The sequence below is a fragment of the Ptiloglossa arizonensis genome, chromosome 2, assembly GCF_051014685.1.
Source record: "Ptiloglossa arizonensis isolate GNS036 chromosome 2, iyPtiAriz1_principal, whole genome shotgun sequence".
In the NCBI taxonomy this organism is placed as follows: domain Eukaryota; kingdom Metazoa; phylum Arthropoda; class Insecta; order Hymenoptera; family Colletidae; genus Ptiloglossa; species Ptiloglossa arizonensis.
Genome location: NC_135049.1, coordinates 26,501,992 through 26,518,660, shown reverse-complemented (window position 1 = coordinate 26,518,660; position 16,669 = coordinate 26,501,992). Strand labels below are relative to the sequence as shown.

The window sequence follows — 16,669 nt, the reverse complement described above, 5'->3', positions numbered from 1 at the left end:
GTGGAGGTGGAGGAAGAAACAGAAGAAGAAGAAGAAGAAGAGGAAGAAGAAGAAGAAGAAGTAGAAGAAGAAGGAGAAGGAGAAGAGGACGAGGAAGAGGAAAAAGAAGTGGAAGAAAGAGAAGAGGAAGCGAAGGCAACCGAAGCGGCGAAGGAGTCCCTAATCTACGCGAGATAAAAACAAAGATAGGAGCACCGGCCGAGAGCAGTTTTCTCAGCCAGGGAAGGAACGGGGCAAGGAATCGCCAAGGTGTAACCATGAAGTCGAGCATCTGATCGTTTCCCTTCGCGAGGAAGGCCGATCGTAACTGATCCGACTAAGGGTGACCTTGAGCAAGATGGTCAGGAGGGCGCTGCTGCTGCTCTCACTGGTCCTCCTCGGTGCCTTCGACGCTCCTGGCATCGAGAGAGCCCATGTCAGATACCTGGCGATGGCTGGTAACACCTGTAACGCTTGCAGGATGCACGAGGAGATCAGAGCACTCAGCCTCGAAGCCATCAAGGAACAGATACTGAACAAGTTGGGCTTGAAGCAAGCGCCGAACATGACGGGTAGAGCTCTACCGAGGATCCCGCCGATCTCGAAACTGATGGACATGTACGGGATGCAAGCCGATCAACCGCAACCTCTCGAGCCCGGTATCACGCACCACGAGGAGATCGACGAGTACTCTGCCAAAACGGAGAGCGTCTTTGCCCTGGCGCAACCACGTAAGTCCCAATTTACACTTCTTCGTTTCAGGAAAATCACGATTACCTTTACTAAACGCGGATCGCACCTTGACGCGCGATACGTGTTTGAAAATAGGTGAAAATATTTTCTAGAATCTCGTGCGTGTACGTGTTGCTTGCACGGGTATGAAAATTGTAACGGTAACACGGTTTTATTACACACCGGGTAGACGTAAATCGCGGAAGAAAATACGAGAAAAACGAAACGAAAGAAATAAGAGAATAACAAACAGAGAGAGACACAGAGAGCGAGCACGCGCGAACAATCGTGTAGCGTATTTTGAGTTACCCTGTATTTATCGATACTCGAGGCGAACGCACAGATGTTACCGCGGTATCGCGATCAATGTTTCTTTTTTTTTTTTAACGTTATCGAAAAATTACGGGAAAAGAAAACAAAGGAAAAAACGAAAGAAAAAAAGGAACGATGCTTTTAGATCGTAAGTACACTTGGAGATAGCAACTACGATACGACAAATCGTCTTAGGAAGCAGCTGCCGTGTTTTTCCTTGGCAACATCAACCGAATTAACCTTACCAACCCGGCGATCTATCTGCGATGTCGTGTAACTGCAATTTGTAACATTGTAGTTTAAATTGAAACGCACTCGAGCAACGAACACCGGATTAAGCGGGAAATAAAAAGTTTTTATATAACTTACTCCTGACTTTGTCCGTCAACAGTAGTTGATCGCGTACGAAACTGCGTAACGAGATTAGGGTTCTTTCGATTCTTTGCCGTTTCTGCGTAAAGAGACGACAACTACAACGACAACAACGACGACGACGACAACGATGGGATAGGGTGCGTCCACAGTCGCGTTAGTCGCTCGTCCATTCTAAATTTGTTCGATCTGCCCCTTTCGTTGGGCAGAAAAATATTCCGGGCTTCCTCGGTCCTTGGTGCGGGGTGTTCCGAGCGAGCGGGATCGATTTGAAATTCGATCTCGCCTTCAGGCTTCGAGGGGTACTCGCGAGGCGATAATGGGCCTTATTGAACCTCCTTAGCTCCCCGCCGGGCGAAATTGCTTTATGTAATATTTCACGGGCTATTCGCGAGCCGGCGGCTCGGTTACGGTTAATCTTTCCGTAATTTACGGTGATCGTTCCTCTTAATTGGTACGCACACCGGACACCCGGTTAATAACACACTTTCGATTTCGATTCGGCTACGGCACGGGAGGAACGATACACGCGGTAGGAACGCCGCACGATCGGTAGGCGAGCGTATTTAACGCGAACCTTAAGAGGACGAAGAGACGATTTATAGGATAGGTGGGAGGGCCGAAACAAGAATGTACGAGGTAGTTAGAGTCCTTAAGGCAATACTGTCTTCAAAGTTTTCGACGTTAGCCGTGTAATGGTGGTGTTATTGGAGCCGGGAACCTGTATTTAACCCCCTCTCGTCGCTCGAAAGAAATCAAGGGCTTCCCTCGAAAAACCGAGTATCCGATCGACCGGCTGGACGAGAAGCCGATGATTTCCGAGCGATTTTAAATATAATAACCGATTTATCCGCGATTGCCGGTTGACAGGACACGCACGGAACATGACAGATTATTTACTGCTACATTGTTATGTGTCCCGTATCTTGTGATTAGAGGTGCTTGGGTACTTTCGAGCGAGTCGCGGCACTTTCGTATTATCGCGAAATTACAGGGCTACTGTCAGTAGGCCTTGTACTTTAGCGGCGATCTCTGGTATTAAACGAGTGAATTTTTTATATCGATAATTGTGAAGCAATGCGCGCGATCGGTTTGCTGGAACTGGTTATCTCGGATGCACCGTGAAATTTCGTTCTTTTTCCCTTCTGGTTCTTTTTTTCTTTTCCTTTTTCTTTTTCTTTTTCCTTTCCTTTCCTTTCCTTTCTTTCTCTCCCGTTCCACACGTATCGAATTTTTTCACGGTACCTCTCTCGCGCGCGCGGTAGCCGATTGCAACGCGACGAATCGTCCATCGGCATTAACCGTCGATGAATTACAACCGCGGATGAACGGAACGCGGTGAGACTTTTTCAACGGGCTGTACAACAACGATACGGCTGGTCGAAAACGAAGGACGCGCAATTAAAGCCGTTCAATAACGTATATATCTGGGAGCGATCCGAATCACGCCGGACACGGTCGAAATTTCTTTACCACGGAGAGATAATTATGGCTAAATGTGTCCGAATTTCGAAAGTCACGCCTCTGCTCGTTATCGGCTAGATTAATAAAAACAAACAGCCGACGGCAAGGCCGGGTTTTTTTTATCGTTGCGGAGAGTGTCGCATAGTAAATCGCGCGAAGCGTTACTGCTCGGTGGGAAGGAAGGTATCGGTCGACGCGATACCGAAATCTCCGGACCGTGGAACAAGAGGGAATAATCGAGATTGTATACGGAGAGAAACAGGACGAGATGGAGAACGAGTATCAAATTCGTAGACGGTTATCGCCTCGGGCGACCTATATCGCTCCTCGAACGCCTCAAACCCGTTGCAGGACGATCTCTGGTATTCGCTCGCGCGAATTTTTTTCCCTCTCATTTCTCAAACATCTCCTCCCCGCCTACCTATACTCGTTCGCTTTCTGCATATTCGTAGCTTCGTGGCCCGATTCCTCCTCTCTTTCTATCTCTATTCTATTTTACTCGTTCACTCGCTCATTCATTCCTATCTCTTGCTCTTTCGCTTACTCATTCACTCGCTTACTTACTCACTTACTCGCTCATTCGTTCTCTCGCTCACTTATTTATTTACTTAATCGGTTATTTATTTACTCCTTCGCTCGCTCGCTCGCTCGTTCACTCACTTATTTACTCACTTACTCACTCGTTTGCTTACTTATTTATTTACTTACTCGGTTATTTACTCACTCGCTCACATATTTACTCACTTACTCGGTTCTTTACTCACTTACTCGGTTATTTACTCACTCGTTCGCTCGCTCACATAATATTTACTCACTTACTCGGTTATTTACTCACTCGTTCGCTCGCTCACATAATATTTACTCACTTACTCGGTTATTTACTCACTCGCTCATTCACTCACATATTTACTCACTTACTCGGTTAATTACTCACTCGTTCGCTCGCTCACATATTCACTCACTTACTCGGTTATTTACTCGCTCGCTCACATATTCACTCACTTACTCGGTTATTTACTCGCTCGCTCACATATTCACTCACTTACTCGGTTATTTACTCACTCGCTCATTCGCTCACATATTTACTCACTTACTCGGTTATTTACTCACTCGTTCGCTCGCTTGCACGTTCACTCACTTGTTTACTCACTTACTCACTCGTTCGCTCACTTATTTATTTACTTACTCGGTTATTTACTCACTCGCTCGCTCGCATATTTACTCACTTACTCGGTTCTTTACTCACTTACTCGATTGCTCGCTTACTCGCGCGCACACCGACTCGCTCGCTCACGTACACACTGGTCTCTCTCTCTCTCTCCGCTCTCGCCTCTCTCTTTCTCCGACTACGAGTCTCCCCTATCTTTCGGCTCGCGTCTTTTTTCTCGTTGTTTCGCTGCCTCTCGCGGACATCAACATTCCTCTTCTGTTCGCCCAATTTTCGTTTTTTATACTATCCCGTCGGGCCGCGATCTTTTCCACTCTTTCGTCCTCTTTTCGTTCGTCAGTTTTTACCTCGACGCGTTCTTTTTTCCCCGCGCTGTTTTCTTTCGAGCCCCGGTCTCGTCTCTTTTCTCGAATTCCTCTCGTCCTTTCTCCGTATTTTTCCCTTCTCCCCTATCTCGATCTCTCCTTCGTTGAAACGACCGTCGATTTTTTGTTCGTCGTCCTCGAGAGATCGATCGATCTTTGCCGCTCGGTCGCCGGTCGATCGCCTCGCTCTCGACGTATACGCGTCGTTGCACGAGCTTCTGCTTATATCTCTCCAATCGTATAAAACCCGCGGACCACGGAACGGAACGGAACGGAACGTTTTCCTATTGCTCGTCACGATTTTTACCTTTCGATTATCGTCGAGTGCCCGCTCGTTCTCGCGATCGGCAATTATTCAACGCAGGGGAGGATATCGACTCGGTAACCGGTCGATCGCTCGTCTTTCGAATCTTCTTATCCGGCGTATCGACGGACAACTACTTTCCCCTCCGAACCAATACGATCGCGCGACGAACGCGTTAATTGCGTCCCCGGTAACCCTCGAACAACCAACCTATTGTATTTTACCTTCCGAGGAAGAATTCGTCAACGTTCCTAGTCACGAATCACGCGTTTCCCGACCGACTCTCTTCAAACTCTCGATTACACGCCGCGTTTCGTTTTCCAACGCGATATTAGACTACGAACGGATCCGTTCAACTATTTCGTTCTCTGCCTTCTCTACTTTCGTTCTCGAAATCGTTACACCACGTTTTCGTTACGTATCTTCGAACCTGGAATCGTTCTCTGTTCCCTCTCCCGATCGTTCCATCTCGTCTTTGTACCGAATCTTCCACCTTCGTTCTCGAAATCGTTACACCACGTTTTCGTTACGTATTTTCGTACGTGGAATCGTTCACTGTACGCTCGCTCACGCGACACTCGGTGTATACACACGAATTTCCAAGTACGCACGAACGACGAACCGGCCTCGATCCGCTACGAAGGTCATGGCCGGTGCACAGCCTAGGTCAGGCCCATCGCTCATTATCGCATTAAATCTGTCTCTGTGGTTGACAGGCCGCTGTTAGAACTCTCATATTTTTGGACGGGACCGAGACCGAACGTTTCGGTGTCGTTCAGTCACGGTCACCGGTTCCTCGCGCTCATAATTCGACCCGTGGACCTTATCGTGGGCGAGCGAACGAGTCGTGTTGTTCCAGCTCTCCTGGTAAAATGACCGTCGGTTCTTCGGTTGGTTATTGTGCGCGTCGATCGGTCGCCTAATCGTGCCATGTTCCGTCTCGTTCGGTCTACCGCCACTCGGGAATTTCAACGCCTCCTTGAAGGTGTACAACGAACGCGCGAATACTTCCGTTACGCTAAAAATGGAAGCGTCTTTGACGAAAACTCGTTTCGTGGATTTCTCGTATCTTACGAAAACTCGAGGAAAACTCGTTTCGTGGATTTTTCGTAGATTTTACGAAAACTCGAGGAAACCTCGTTTCGTGGATTTTTCGTAGATCTTACGAAAACGAACGAACAACGCACGAGTCGGGACACGCGATCGATCGTAGGCGACCATCACCGTTTTAACGTATTTTCGGTTACACGTTTCTTTCGCCTACATTAAAGTGTCCATTATCCGCGAGGAATAGGGGGACGACGACGATTTGGATGAGAAAATGTATTTCCGACGTTTTTCCAACGTCGATCGTACCGTATTTCAGGAAGAACGACACAGATATCGGTGACCGAAATGAAAGCGATACGTACGAGGAATAACGTGCGAATGCTCCGAAGATTCGTAGCAAAGAATCGTTCGCTGGTACCCGGTAAAATCGTAGCCTGGTTCGCGTTCGTTTCACCGGTCGCGTGTCTTCTTTCAACTAATTTTCGAATTTCACTCCTGTTCACGTTTCGACGATTCGAGAAGACGATTCGCGGGAGTTTCCTTTCGACACGGTTTCGTGGAAAATGCTTACCGATCGCGATCGATTTTTACCCGATTGCGAAACATCGTTTCTTCACGGGTTGCAGCATTCCCCGCGAACACGATCCGTTTGGATAATAAACTGTTCGGATAATGGAGTCTCGGGCGTAGTTCTATTTCTTCTTCGAGGCAGACTCGAGTGCACCTGCCCTGGCGAAATTAATAAATCTGAAATGAATATACAAGCCGTTGAATAATGACAGTGCAGATAGTGGAACTGCGGTCAGCATACTCGCAGACAGGCGCCGTGCCATCAGTGATTCTCATTTTCAACGACATTTGTTGTCGTCTCCTTCGAATTTCATTTTTTCTCTCTCTCTCTCTCTCTCTCTTTCTCTCTTTTTCTCTCTTTCTCTCCCATCTGCCCTCGCGACGTTCGCGACCGCTACGCGAACAATCGAGCGCACGGTTCTACGAACGCGTGCTCCGAAACGAAATATTAAGAGGTCGAGACTCGGTTCGCTTGGTAAACGATCGCATCGCTTTCGAATATTCAGCTCGGCGCGATGTCGAGCGAAATACGGTAGACGCGGGCGGCGATGGTTCGTTCGCTCGCACCGCGATCGAGCGTAATCGAGTTTACAATAGGCCGTGTTTCGAGTGGACGAGGATAAGGGAACCGAGCCGCGATCGCGAGAAACAGGGAACACGACCGTCGGAGATATTTCGTCGATGATCTAGTTCGATCGTCCCGTCGATAGATCCGTGTGTACAGTATCTGATTGATCTGGCCAGTAGCGCCGATCCAGAAAACCAGTTTGTCGTGTTCCTGGCTCTCGGAGGAGGTATTAGCAGTCGCGAATATCGATGCTGCGTTGCAACGCGAATGCATTTAAGGACTACTAGAGTTACATAACAATTCGATGGGTATTATCGCTCGTGGGACGTGTACCTACAATATTAGATCGATCGTATCGCGTTACAACGCTACCTTTGCGTAGATTCTCATCCGATTTGGCGCCGGGAATATTATTACTCTCGTTCGGTGGCTCTTGTTATCGTCACCGCGTTAGGAAGCGTCGATACGTGTTCCCAGCGCTCGTTAAAAATATCAACGAAAACGGGCGGCGTGCTCGTTGCGCTGGTTGCACTCGTCCACGGTGTGACGTTTCCACGAAAATATTTCAATTACGTCGTACCGATGGAATTGTCGCGCGACTCGCTCGATAAGAACTCGTTTGATCCCGAACGCTTCGAGAATGGAAATTCGTTCGCGGCGAGGCGAGACGAAGCGAGACGAAGCGAGACGAAGCGAGACGAAGCGAGACGAAGCGAGACGAAGCGAAGCGAGGCGAGGCGCTGCGTGGCGCGGCGCGGCGCGGCTCGCGTTATCGCTGATAATTGTCTTAAACTCGTTTATTTCGAACCGCGTACACTCGTACACGGACGCGCGGGAGAAACGATGGGGTGCAAGAAGAGGCGTTTCTACGTGTTTTTTTCTATCCCTTTTTCCACTCCGTTTTTCAAAGGGGCGCGTGTTCGCGAACGCACGCGATGCTATAGACGCGGCGGGGTACGCGCGTACGTTAGACCCTTTCGAACGGAGAGAAACGGAGAGAAACGGAGAGAAACGGAGAGAAAAAAGAGAAAGAAAGAAAGAGCGAGAAACAAAGAGAGAGAGAGAGAGACGCGTGACCCAAATGCGAATTTTATCGAGTTACGCTGTTATACTGTCGAAGTGCAGTCGCAATTGCAGGGCGGTATCGTCACGCGATGCAAATTGCTCGAGGGCGGCAGTTTTTACGTCCGGTGTTGCGGGTGGAACACGGCCCAAAGGGACCGTACCGACTGGTCCTTTTCGGTACGGACTTTACGCGGAAAGCGCGGTTTCGTTGAACGAGTACCGGAAATACGATAAGTGCTCGTAGATATAGAACGGCCGCGCGTCGGCTATCGGGACGGATTTTTCCACCACCGTGCACGAATTAAAACTTATCATCGATTCTCTACCGACAATTATTGTGTTTCGCGATCGTTAACGTCCTGCTTGTAGATCGCACTACGACCAATTTCGCTAACTGCCTTACCTACCGGCCACACGTCAACCAACGTGTTCCAGCATTATTCCTGCGAAACGGCTCGTTTCGCGAACGAACGCGCACGCATGATCGTTCGTCGTTTAATGGACAACCACGGGATCAAGTTCGATACGCGGCACGGTGGTACGTTAATACAGTATCGATCGATTCGTGACTCGTTGAACGATCGATCCTCGTGTCTTTTCGAATTCGAGAATCGAATCCCACGGAAGCGATCGTTACGACACTCCGCTCTCTACCGTTACGATAATCGTTGTTCCTTTATTCGTTTCTCGGTTAGATTCGGATAAACGAACCTCGACAAAGGTCATTCGTAAATTACGATACGTCGAACATGTTCTACGCTCGCTTTTCGCGCAGTTCGTTCCAATTCTGATCAGTTTTACAACTACGAAACGCGCGCGTTATCTCGTTCAGATTTCACGCCGTGAAGAAACCACCGTGGACAATTTTCGATGCATCGATCAACTGCGCGAACTCGTTCGTGGTTTTCGGTCATCGATGTTCCCGTGATTGAGAATTCGCGCGTACTCGATCCTATTCCAAACTCACGAGCAATTTTCAATCCCTTTATGCATCGAGTTTACACCAATTCGTTTTGTCTCGAGTTCGATTTTCGTTCACCCGACGGAAAACGCGTACTCGTTCCTAGTGTGTTTCTCGAATTCGGTTCGCGATCATTGGTACACCGCGATGTCTCGTACGAGTTCAACGTTCGTGGAAACGTCGAGCGATTTTCGATATCTCGTTCCGAGCCAAGATTCGCGCGACGTCCCGTCGAGTTCTCGATGCTATCCGCGATCCTCGATCCTCTCGGCGGTCATCGAAACGGGGGAATCGTCGCGAAATCCGTGCTTTCTAGGAATTTAGAGAAAAAGAGCGAAAAAAAAAAGAAACTAAAAAAAAAAAGAAGAAAACACGCGCCGGAGGAAAGAGACGGAGAAATCGAAAAAGAAATTGGTGTCCTTCGCGCGAGAGATTCGCGATCGGTCGTTCACCTCGGCAGGTATCCGAGCTGAGGATTGTTGGCGCAATTAAGTATTCCCAAGTCGAAGTCAGAGGGCACGTTATCGAGCGAGTTTCGACGGAACGAGAGACGGGACAGGGTGGGATGAGCCGGGACAGAGATACGGGAGTGCATTACAACATTAATTTCGGGGTTCAACGCTCTTCGTGGGTAGATATATAGGTACACAGCTAGGCTCACGCAAACTTCCACCCCTCCTTGTCTCCTCGCGATCGTGCCCGATGGAGAGACGAGTCTACCTTGCCTTCGTTCCTTCGAATCTCTCGCACGACCCTCTCGTTTCATCGATCACCGTCAATTCCACAGAGTTGCGTTTATCTTTCCGTTCGAAAATTCAACCTTCCGGTTTCTTTTTACGCGCCGTACCGGTTCCTTTATCGTCGATTAATTACTTCTCGCGAGACGAGTGGGCGGGATTCGCTCACCGGATAGACGAGACGCGAAATGTTCATCGGTGGTCGTACCGGTACGCGAACCAACGGTTTTGGAAACGTGGATTCGGTTCGTTTGAACACGCGACGGTCTACTCGTGTTTCGGGTTTCGAAAGATCGCGAAGACCGTGGACGTCTACCGGTGGGACTGCGTTCGATCGTAGGTTGGGTATATACACCTGTGTACCCGGTGTCCCGTTGATTTCGGTATTAAATTTCGACGAGTTAGCCGGACACGCGTTTAGCCGTGCCGTGTCATGTGCCGCTGGTAGACGATTTGTCGCGTGATATTTTTAAACGTCGTCGCCCTTAGAGCGCCGCCGGCTGCGGCGAAGAGTGAAAGAACCGGATGATAGCGGCGAAAAGTGCAACCGAGGATACGGTGTACGGGACGGGGGGACGGGAGTGTCGTCCCGTATCAATTATTTCTTCATTTATTTATAGGCAGGGCCACGACACCGCGGTATCACCGTTGTTTTCCATTATTTCCACTCGCCGAGACCTCCTCCCGTCTTTGTTTTCCCTTTTATTCGACGCTCGGCTCGAGGTACGGCCGCGAACCTTTCCCCGTACCGCCCTTTTAATTACCGATCGATCCGGTCCGTTGATCGTACATCGAGCGCGAGCACCTCGTCCCACCGTACGCGAAACACGCTCGTTGGAAACGCTTCGGTAACCGTGGATCGTACGCGACGCATTACGCGCGAATTACGCTCGAATTTCGCAAAAGCTCGCGACGCCAATTCGCGTACGATCGCGGGATCGGTGCTCGGTCGCGCTGGTATTTTTTCGCGTTATTTTTCCTCGCGAAATAACGCGCATAGTTCCTGTAAAATTACATACCCGTCGGTTTACGAGACGGTATCGGTTAAAAGTACGCGTGAAAGTAAATCCCGGGAAGGTGAACGATCGTCAATCCTTGTGGAAAAATCATATGACGAGAAACTAGAAAACGTTCGAACAGTATGGCCGAGCAATGCGAGTGACCTCCGTTCGCTAAAACTATATTTATCTCTACGCGGCGATGGCACGATGTACTTGGTGCGGTGCTTTAGCTTTATTGTCTCTCTCTCCTGTCCTCCGACAGGAGGCTCTTTTTTTTCATCTCTTTTCCGTACGTTGCCGCCGGCCTCTTTCTTCCTCTGTCGCGCTCGCTCTGCGCATTTATTTGTGTCTGCTCTCGTCACCGGATTTAAAATCCGCGCGTTGCGCCGCCACGTGTACCGTCCACGGCTAACGGACGCGCACGAGTACGAACCGGGCGTCGGTGGACGGAATTTTCGGAACAAAGATGCACCCGAGTGACAACAGGATCGGTGAATCACCGTGGCTACTGGCCGGAGCGTTCTCCTCGGTTGTCCCTAGCCGGATAATAATCCGTCATCGCGACAATTTTCGATGCACGGGTCCGTTCGTCTCCCTTTGCTAAACCCGAGCCAGACGTTCCCTCTTCCCTCCTCTTTCTTCTTCTCCTCGTTCTGCTTCTACTCCGCTGCTCCCCTGGTCCCTGTGCAGCTCGTTCCTTTTCTTTTCTTTTTATTCGACTCGTTTACTTCTATTTCGAAATCCAGACGGGCGGTGGTTTTCCTGGTCGCCGGCGGGGTGTTAAATGCGTTTTCAAAGATCACGGGGGTCCGAGACGGTCGGTAGTCGCGTCTGGACGAAAATAAAGTTGCCCATCGTTTCTGTCCCCGACGCTCTTTCTATCCACGTTTTTCGACACGCCCGTGACTCATCCCCGCGGTTTCGACTTCGCGACTACGACGAACCGCTCGCTAAATTTACGAGTACGCGACGCAGAGCCGCGGCCACCGCGAACTCGTGCGAGTTCGCTTACGCGAATCGCTCGGTTCTCGGATCGACGGTATCGCGATTCGAGGATCTGCGCGCGGGTACTTTCCGCGCGAAACGTCGAAGGAGAAAAAACGAAAGGAAAAGAAAAATAGAAAGAAAAAAGAAGAGAACCAAGCGGAAAAATGAGAAATAACGCTCCGGCGGGAGCCTGGTACGCTCTCGTCGCGAAACGCGGGTGCTCGAGAGCTAGAAATGGCCGCGAAACGACCTGGCGAACAGATTATGCAAACCTCTATCTTTGCACGCGTGCTCGGTGTTCGCGATAGCGTGGGGACACTTATCGCGACGATTCCTTCAAACGTTTCTATCGGCGGGGTACGGCTTTATCGTTCGCGTTTCTCCGTCTCGGTTCCACGTTTTCGTCGATATCGACAACGACGACCCGGGAAAATCGCGGCACGTTCGCGAACAATCGACGAAAGATCGCGCAAACCCAACGACGAAGTCTAGCGAACGCGAAGGCGAAACGGCCGGAACGTGTTGGTTAATTCGATTAAGTTTGTCTTCTTTAAATTGATTAGCGGGCGACAGCCACGGGTGGAACGCGAACCGGAACATTCCGTAAATCGAGTAAGGCGTGGTGTCTGTCCGGATCGGCGCTCGACGATGCAATTTTCTCTGGAAACCTTCGCGACGGTTTTCGAGGGGGTTTCGGGCGAACAGGGGATACGAAACAACGGAGAAACGAACGGCGCGAATATCGCGTCGAAATTTACGCAATTAGTCGCGATAAATTGATTTAAACGACGAGGATTCGGACGGATCCGCTCCGGTTGATGCTCGTTTCGCGATGGGTTTGGATCGAAGTCGCGCGGAATCGCGAAGATCCGTACGACGGGTCTCCAACGTAGAGGGGAAACCCCCCCGCAATCCCCCCTACCGATAAGTAATTATCTCGGGAACGTCACCGGAAATAAGACGCGTACGCGTTGCAGCCGGTGTGACAGTGACAGTCGCGATAACGATACCGAGCCTCGAATTCGAACGAACGATATTCGCGCGCGACGCCGCTTACCGTAATAATTAAACGAACCTTCCCTGCCAGGATCTTGGCAATTAACGTTCGAGTAGCCACGGTAGCCTTAGCCAACAACCATCGACTTCGCGAACGTTCTCGTAGCGGCGCGAGGTTCGCCGCACGAATCGTCCTCGTCTTTTCCTAACGACGACACGATCGACGACGAAGCAGTTCCGCGAAAAGCTCGGTGCGTTCGCGACGATCGAGAGAAAGAAAGAAAGAAAGAAAGAAAGAAAAGAGAAAAAAAAGAGTCGCGCGACTGACATTTGGTATCCGGGAATGGTAGATCCCGCGGTCCCGTCCGTTTCGCGGAAGCCGTTGAATCCAGTCGAATACCGGGACGAGAAGTCTGTTTGAGAAGAGAGAACAAAGTCGCGATCCGTAGGTCAATCGATCGAGCGATCGATCGATCGCTCGATCGACTCCGCGCGGTGACCGCTGATTGATCGTCGTAGGAAAAACGTAGGTAGTCCGGGTAACGGTACGATTTCAGGTGGCTTTACCCTTCATGGAAGCGGTCTCAGCGAGCGATGGCCTGAATAGAGCCGGCACTAACGTGCTTCGCTACGCGTATATAAATCTGCTTCGAGTGTTTTTCCACGTCTCTCTCTCTCTTTCTCTCTCTTTCTCTTTCTCTCCGTTTCGTTCGGTTCGATCGGCGACGATGGTGGATCCAGCGACGACGTAGGTCGGGTCGAACAGTGGTCTTCGTCGTCCCGGTCGTCTTGTTCGTGTTGGTCCGTTGTCCTCGTCCGGGGTAAATGTCAGACGCACGTGCGCGAGTAGAATCAACGACGCACGGGATCGCGGTTCACTCGGCTAGCAAGAAACTCGACGGCCACTTCTCTCGTTCTTGATTTATTGCCAATCGCGGAGCAGGGAAGACGCCGGCCGACTGCTCGACCGCTGCGTATACCGATCGTAAGGACATCTTGTCCGTCATCGATCCCCCGATCATTTTTACCAATCGATGTCTCTCTTGCGCTCGTCGTTTCGTTCTTAGACGTTTCGTTCGTCCGTTAGCATATCGGATTCAACGAATACCCTGTCTCTCTCTCGGTTTTCAGATCAGAGGCTGAGGCACTCGAAGGGCAGTCTCGACGTTCTCTACTTTAAATTCTCCGACAAGGTGGTCCAGCATCGCGTGACCAGGGCAGAGCTATCCCTGTGGATATGCGGCACAGGCCAGGATCCCCAAGAAACGGACGAGCCGGCCGACGCGGAGAGCGACGAGAGTCACGAAGAAGGTCCGGTGACGATCACGTTGCAGAGGATCCTTCGCGGTGTCACCGAAAACGGTGGTCCTCTACTCGGACCAGCGTTGACCACGAAACACCCCCGACCCAGCGGACGACGGGGCAACTGGGTGACCATCGAGCTCAGAAGAATGGTGGCCGAGTGGTTCAAGCACCCGAGGGACAATTTGGGAGTAGCCTTGAAGATATCCGGCCCCGGTGGAAATCATCGTAGGAATTCTAAATTAGTCGAGACCAATCCTGGGGCGGAGTACGCGCCGTACCTCGAGGTGCAGACACAGGAGCTCGACTCCAGAAGGGGGGCGAGGATCAAAAGAAACGTAGGACTTAATTGCGACGAAGCCAGCCAGGAGACCAGGTGCTGTCGATACAAGCTCACCGTGGACTTCGAGAAGTTTGGCTGGGACTGGATAATCGCGCCCAAAAAGTGAGTACCTCCGATCATTTTTGTATTACTCGCAAAACGAGTCTTCGAGAGGAACACCTACACCATTTACCCCACGTTTCGTCGCGTACCGGATTCTTCTCGGTTCGTGAAGCTGGCGCGACTTTTCTTCGGTAATTGAAAAAGATCAACGCTAGAACAACTATCGGACCGCGTGCGTATCTTCCAAGTTAGAACAGAGGGTAAATTAATTCACCAAACACTGTCAGTTGTCTGTTTCGATAATCGTCGAGTATCGTAGCTATAGATACGGTCAATGATCGAGTAATTTTGAAAACACGTTCGAAACGAGTGAAATTGACCCTTTGGTACTTCTAGTGTTGGATAATAGAATTTTTATTCGTTCCATACCGTGTACTTTCGATCGGAAATTAAGAACGGTACGATAAAGTATTGGAATTTTCGTTGGAGATCGTTCGAGGCCAAATTACGGTTCGTTTGAACCCAGATGCGATTCCGTGGTCGTTCGAATCGTTGGTATCGCGAGGTTTAACGTATCTGCGCGTCGATCGTTGCGATTTTCGTTATTTGTCTATTCCAGACACTCATCCGCCGCGGGCAATGGAACGAATTTTCGACGTAATTTCTTTCGACAAGAGCAAACCAACGAGTCCAAGCACGGAATCGCAATTTAGTCGACGAATACATAGTTCAAGGCGATTCGTTTTCGATAAGATCTGCTTTAACGTTTCTAATACATTTCGAAATGTTTCTTTCAATTTTGTAAACTTTTCGCGGGTCTACCGAGCGACGTACGAGGCATTGAACGTTACTAAGAGGATCTTCGTTTTTTTTTCAACGGAACGACGAATATTTTCCCGGGGACAGCTTATCTAAAAGCAGATAACATTTTTAAGGGATACAACGATAATTATGTTTAAGTTGACGCGATTTCGATCGTTCGAATCGATACGACGCGGTTGCCGTTGACATTGTGGCAAATAATTTCTCGAAAGAACCGGATGTCGACGTCTTTGGATTTTTCACGGGGCTTTGCCAAAGATAATGCAGTGTTTGCAGTTTCTATACGCAGCTAGTAAATACTTTTGTCGTTTCGCTATTGTTGGAATAATAAGGATGGTACTTTGAGCGCGTAATTGAACACTGAAATTCACCTACAGATACATCGTGCACAGGAAAGAACGTTTCGAATAAACGTTAGTAATTTTTGTACGAGTTACGCGGAAATGTAAAAACTTACCCAGCGTTTCGACTTAAAAAAGAAAATAATAAAAGAATAAAAGTAACACCTCGTACGTCGACTTCGAGCCCAATAGAATGCAAAAAGAATTTCGGTATAGTTTGCGAAAAATCAGCTCGTAACACTTAACGCGATCTGCCGAACGTGTGTGTCCTGCCAATCGAGTCACAGTGTTTGTATCGTACGAGTCGATAAGACACACCCGTCTCTGAAACAACAAAGTACACGGAGAAAGGTAGAATTCGAATAACGAACCACGAACGAAAACTATAATATTTATTTCCACTTGTAATTATAATTCTTATCGAAAGAACAACCCTGGTGAAAAGTTACTCATCTTCCATCAGTAACCGATTCGTCTTGCCAGGTTCTCGAAGAGTTAGTAGCGTATATCTGCGGTTAACTAGACACGAAACAAAGTAGAACTGTGATCGTTTCGCGTCGGATCGACACTGTGGATCCGTGATTCGACACTATGTCGAGATAGAATATCGAGTTCCCGTTGACAAGGTTCGATTATCGAAGTTCCAGCACCGATCCAGGTACGGTGACGCGTAATAGACACGTTACGATTTTGTGCCCCAGGTACGACGCCAATTACTGTTCGGGCGACTGTCCAATGGCCTTTCTGCAGGCCTATCCGAACACCCACATCATCAGCCTGGCGGAACCGCCGAACAACACCGGTCCGTGTTGCGCACCGAGGAAACTCTCCGAGATCACGATGCTATACTTCGACAACGAGTACCAGATCGTGTTCTCGCGGTTACCAGGGATGGTCGTCGAAAGATGTGGATGCTCATAGTCCACCTTACGGCTCGACGGGGATCAACGGCGACGACGACGACGACGCGGAGGACGCCGGGGACGTCGTCCGTGGTGTCTCGCACGATACGCGATAATCGTGGACGTTTATATACATATATTTTTTTTGTTTTCTACTCTTCGAAGGACCTTTGAATTGCGACGATCGTCGTACGTCATCCACGTCGTCGTTTTATCCTCGACGATTCCTCATTCGATAGACTGAAAGTGCCTTGTTTGGGGTGTTTTGGTGCCGCGATAATCCCTC

At 49.5% G+C, this 16,669-nt stretch overlaps 1 protein-coding gene across 1 annotated transcript; it reads left to right on the top strand.

The window, feature by feature from the left end:
* The first annotated feature begins 30 nt into the window (after positions 1 to 30).
* Positions 31 to 16,402, top strand: LOC143143768 (growth/differentiation factor 8). The gene is made up of 3 exons (XM_076305442.1): positions 31 to 710; positions 13,763 to 14,378; positions 16,183 to 16,402. Exons 1-3 carry the CDS (start codon positions 338 to 340, stop codon positions 16,400 to 16,402), a joined length of 1,209 nt encoding a protein of 402 aa, XP_076161557.1. The 5' UTR covers positions 31 to 337.
* Positions 16,403 to 16,669: the final 267 nt, after the last annotated feature.

Bases quoted from the DNA above. Each gene is read 5' to 3' on its own strand.
- LOC143143768 (XM_076305442.1), top strand. From the start codon at position 338: ATGGTCAGGAGGGCGCTGCTGCTGCTCTCACTGGTCCTCCTCGGTGCC. The intron at 711-13,762 runs GTAAGTCCCAAT...CTCGGTTTTCAG, and splicing joins CTTTGCCCTGGCGCAACCAC to ATCAGAGGCTGAGGCACTCG. The intron at 14,379-16,182 runs GTGAGTACCTCC...TTTGTGCCCCAG, and splicing joins TGGATAATCGCGCCCAAAAA to GTACGACGCCAATTACTGTT.